The sequence below is a fragment of the Rhamphochromis longiceps genome, linkage group LG1, assembly GCF_057381845.1.
Source record: "Rhamphochromis longiceps isolate RC_006_pf linkage group LG1, R_longiceps_female_GT1.1, whole genome shotgun sequence".
Taxonomy (NCBI): domain Eukaryota; kingdom Metazoa; phylum Chordata; class Actinopteri; order Cichliformes; family Cichlidae; genus Rhamphochromis; species Rhamphochromis longiceps.
The window spans coordinates 25,035,140-25,039,176 of NC_140557.1; the positions used below are offsets into that span (position 1 = coordinate 25,035,140).

Here is a 4,037-nt window from a genome sequence, read left to right on the forward strand (position 1 = left end):
CATATCGGCTGATTGGTGACAGATCGACTTTTTAAATCATCAAATAGCTGTATCAGTTATGTCCTTAAAAAAATGTCTGTCATTAAAACATGTGAAAAAACATGTAAAATCTCGGGATTTTTCACTTATACAGATTATTTTTGTTGTCTATAGATATAGATAGGAGATGTATGACTATATAGACTTTACAAACATTACCTCCACTGCAGTGAAGTATATGAACATGTGAGCTGCAAATATGTCAGTAACTTGAAAGCAACATTATTTAATTCTACATAACGCCACATAATTTTGTGATCTTTCTGCTTGGAAGTGCACTGTAAAAAAGGGCAGTGAAATTGACATAAAAACCATGTAAAACCCCTACAGAAATGTATAGTAAACCCCAAAACACAACTTTCCTGTTTCGATCACAGTGAATTATTGTAAACCTTTAAACAGAATGTTCCTGTTATATTTACAACATGAATGTGTGATTATAATCAAATTTATTGGTTAAAACTACAAATACTGTGAATAAAAACAGTGAAACACCGTAATACTCATAACCAAACAATCATGTTAATTTGACATGCAAATACTGTAAAAATCACAGTTTTAGTCAGTTTTCCTTAAAAACACATGACGTATATGTAAGTCACTTTACAACTGCATGGATGTACTGGGCCTACTTTTAACATGATTCATGAAATGATGCAAAGTCATGGATTGGACTAATAAAAATGTTTTCACAGAAGATGTCATTGTGAACCTGAGAGGTTGCCTCTCCATTTATAGGCTATATAAAAATATACAATTAAAATTGTTTACATCATGTTTTTTTCTTAAATCATTTGCAGCCTATTGTAGGGTAACCAATAAGAAATTATTATTTAACGACTAAGTAATGCTTCTGTCATAATGCTTGTATTCTTTATGTTTCTTTTAATTGCAATGTGATACTTAGACTAGAATACTTTTTTGGGTTAGGTCAGCAATGTCTCATTATTAAAGGCTAAACAAACTTACAGTGCCTCCCATAGGATCTCTATGGTGCGCTTCACGAATTTGCGTGTCATCCTTGCGCAGGGGCCATGCTAATCTTCTCTGTATCGTATCCAATTTAGCGTACGCGCTTGCCGAAGCAAGCATCTCTATGGTGCCTCATCTCCACAGAGCTGTAAGCTACTTCAGGCCACTCACAGTTGCACTGAGCGCGCCTAATTTTGAATGTGCATCTGAAGCTCGTCTCTGATTGGATAATGACGTGAGGGCGGGAGGAGAAGAGCGCCTAGTTCACGACTATAGCTAACGAGCCAGCACGAGAGAGAAGACGGGAGAAGAAAACATCGAACTTTAAGCAACTACGTTGTTAGGACAAATTACAAACATACGATTTCAAGTGTTTTTTGAGGATCTGTGTTTGTTCGTCAGAAAGTCTGCACGGTAAGTTCAATATCTTGGCGACGTTTTTTCGAGATAAAAGCACCAGTTGATATTTAGACCAAGGCTCATAACCTAGCGCTAGCATGCTAGTTCAGCTGAAAAGCACAGGCAAACTTTAGAAATACTAAAAATGATCATCTGCGTCTTTTGTAAAAAGGTATTGGTCACATTAAGAGGCTATGTACTACATTGCAGAGTGCATAAGAATGAGCCTTGTTGTATTTTTAAATGTGTTGGCGCCAATTGCAGCCAAACATTCACCACGTACTCTGCTTTCAAGGGGCATTTTTATCGTGTGCACAATGCACCTGCACTTCAAGCTACTCCTAAAGCTCTTGTTGCAGATTTAAAATGTGCAGTTTCATTATGTGCCCGCCATTTTCAAACAGTGAAAGAGCTAGTGTCTCACTTAAATGATCATATTGCAGGGGGCAGGTCTGTGTCATGTCCAGTAAGTGGTTGTAAGCATATGTTTACAAAAAAGTCATCATTTACTTCTCACATGTGTAGGAAGCATAAAGCTTGTTCCCCAGATGGTATTGATGACATGTACAAGGAATCTCGTCCTCAGCCCCCAAATGACAGTACAGAATATTCAGAAAACACACATGAAACCATGGCATCTGCTAGTTCAGCCAGTGATATGCCAGAGAAGGATAGTCATTCTTATCTCAGAAACATGTGTCTCTTTTACCTTAAACAGCTACTCAGCTACTTTGAAGAGAAGGAGGAGTCCATGCTTCTCTGTGTTGAAGATACATGTCTGGCAGATGAGGTACAACTGGAGCAAGTGCCTCTGACACCCACTATTATCATGTGTGGTAAGTCTGTTTCATAGCTCTCTCTCTCTCTTTTTTTTTTTAAGTGCATTTTTTATAGAATGTCATGTGACTGCCGTGTTTATTGATATAACCTGTTAAATAATTTGTTCACAGGACAGTCCTGCTATTCCTCAAGAAGATACATGCTGAGTGTTGATCGGCACCTCGTCAGCACAAACATATCCTCCTTCATTTCTGCACTGTGCCTCATGTTCGGGAGCTACTACAATTTCAACATCCATTATCCATCTGAGCTGGCTTCCACTTTAGAGTTTCTTCAGAGGTGAACAAATATGGCTTTGTTATTTCTCATAACTGAGACTCTGGGATCTGGAGTCTGGCTTTGATGTGGTTCGAGTCCAGGTCTGGCTCTGAGTCTCGGTCGGCTTTGGAGCCGGTTTCAGTTGTTTTTTCTGTTTTTTGTTGTTGTTTTTTTTGTTTGTTTGGTTTTTTTAAATACATTAACAGTCTGAATCTGGGTCCAAGCCTGGCCGAGACTCAGGGCTAGACCAAGCGTCAACTGACGTCTGACTACCTATAACCTTTGCTTTGGATTTTAACAATGCTAAAGTGTGACATATCACTGCAGAAGACACTCGTGAAGGGTGCCAATACTTTTGACCATGCATTGTTCACTTCCCCACAGCATTTTGGTTATACTTTGTCTTGAACGTGGTCATGGCCATGACTGTATATATATGTATATACTTAATTTTTACTTACTTTGTATGTGTATTTTAACTGATCAATTATAAAAATGCTTAATAAACTTTTATATGATTGTTATTCTACAGGTGTTTCTTCTCCATAAACCCAGAAAAAGGAACCAAAGTAGAGAACAAAAACTCAAAGCGTCGTCTCAGTGTGAACCCTCGAGTCCTCACCCTGATTTAGGATCTCGCCGACCACGAGTGGCGCTAAGCCTAAATCTTGACTCTCTGTGGACTGTTAGTTTTACTTTGTTAATTTTGTTCCACAATGTGTACTGGAACCTTTTACTGGTCGAATGCATGAAGCCAATTCATGAAGATGTTCTTTCTTTGTAGGAATGTTCTTTATTTACATAAGAAAAGAAAAAAAACAACATGCTGCTACTGCAGTGTTTCTAGACCACATGTGTAGGTTTGTTTCACCACGTGGTTTTGCTGATGTTTTCTGACCAGGGCCATGGTTGTGGTGACAGCAGGGTGCGTGTTGCGTTGCACGGTGATTATGATCATTTTTGGCACAATATGTGTTTTTTGTTTTAAAGTCTTAACAGGTTATTTAACTTTTTCTGGTGGAGGGTCTAACAAATGCTTGTTTCATGAACATGGTTCTTGCTTTGCAGGAATGTTCCACAGCTTTTATAGCCTATATTTTGATTGAATTGTGTAGTTGCTGTGTGCCTTGCATATTGTGTTAGTTGGAAAAATGGATCCATTTGCTGTCATTTTGCTAATGTGGCTGCAAAATAAATTTCCCAAAAGTGATATTTTCCTCTCGTGTTTTCTCATGTGTATTTTTGCATGTTTGGGTGTAGGCGTAGCAGTAAGAAATTTGCTGGGTTATGGTTAAAATTTTACATTAAAACATATAATATTCAGCATAGATTTTATGTATAATTTACAGAGCAGCTCCATTTAATATGCACAGTTTCACCGTAGTTCTACCATTTTAAATTAGTTCTTTGTACGATATTTCCCTGTTAATTTTGCAGTTTATGGATCCACAAAAAGCATTTATTACTTGTAAAAGATACAGGAAATAGTGTATTTATATATCACATCTATGTGTGAAATTAACTTCTTT

At 37.5% G+C, this 4,037-nt stretch overlaps 1 protein-coding gene and 1 non-coding gene across 3 annotated transcripts; one reads left to right on the plus strand and one right to left on the minus strand.

The window, feature by feature from the left end:
• Positions 1-1,023: 1,023 nt before the first annotated feature.
• Positions 1,024-1,129, minus strand: LOC146678792 (U6 spliceosomal RNA). Its single transcript, XR_014912666.1, has one exon. It is a non-coding gene; the product is annotated as a U6 spliceosomal RNA (small nuclear RNA).
• Positions 1,130-1,314: 185 nt separating this feature from the next.
• Positions 1,315-3,709, plus strand: LOC146678793 (uncharacterized). 2 transcript variants are annotated; one of them, XM_085411458.1, is made up of 4 exons: positions 1,315-1,425; positions 2,129-2,246; positions 2,361-2,529; positions 3,041-3,709. In XM_085411458.1, exons 2-4 carry the CDS (start codon positions 2,162-2,164, stop codon positions 3,138-3,140), a joined length of 354 nt encoding a protein of 117 aa, XP_085267584.1. In that variant the 5' UTR covers positions 1,315-1,425; positions 2,129-2,161; the 3' UTR covers positions 3,141-3,709. The 2 variants fall into 2 exon arrangements, with proteins under 2 accessions (XP_085267584.1, XP_085267578.1); XM_085411452.1 differs by lacking the exon at positions 1,315-1,425 and having other exon boundaries at positions 1,452-2,246.
• The last annotated feature ends 328 nt before the right edge of the window (positions 3,710-4,037 follow it).

Bases quoted from the DNA above. Each gene is read 5' to 3' on its own strand.
- LOC146678793 (XM_085411452.1), top strand. From the start codon at position 1,556: ATGATCATCTGCGTCTTTTGTAAAAAGGTATTGGTCACATTAAGAGGC. The intron at 2,247-2,360 runs GTAAGTCTGTTT...ATTTGTTCACAG, and splicing joins ACCCACTATTATCATGTGTG to GACAGTCCTGCTATTCCTCA. The intron at 2,530-3,040 runs GTGAACAAATAT...GTTATTCTACAG, and splicing joins ACTTTAGAGTTTCTTCAGAG to GTGTTTCTTCTCCATAAACC.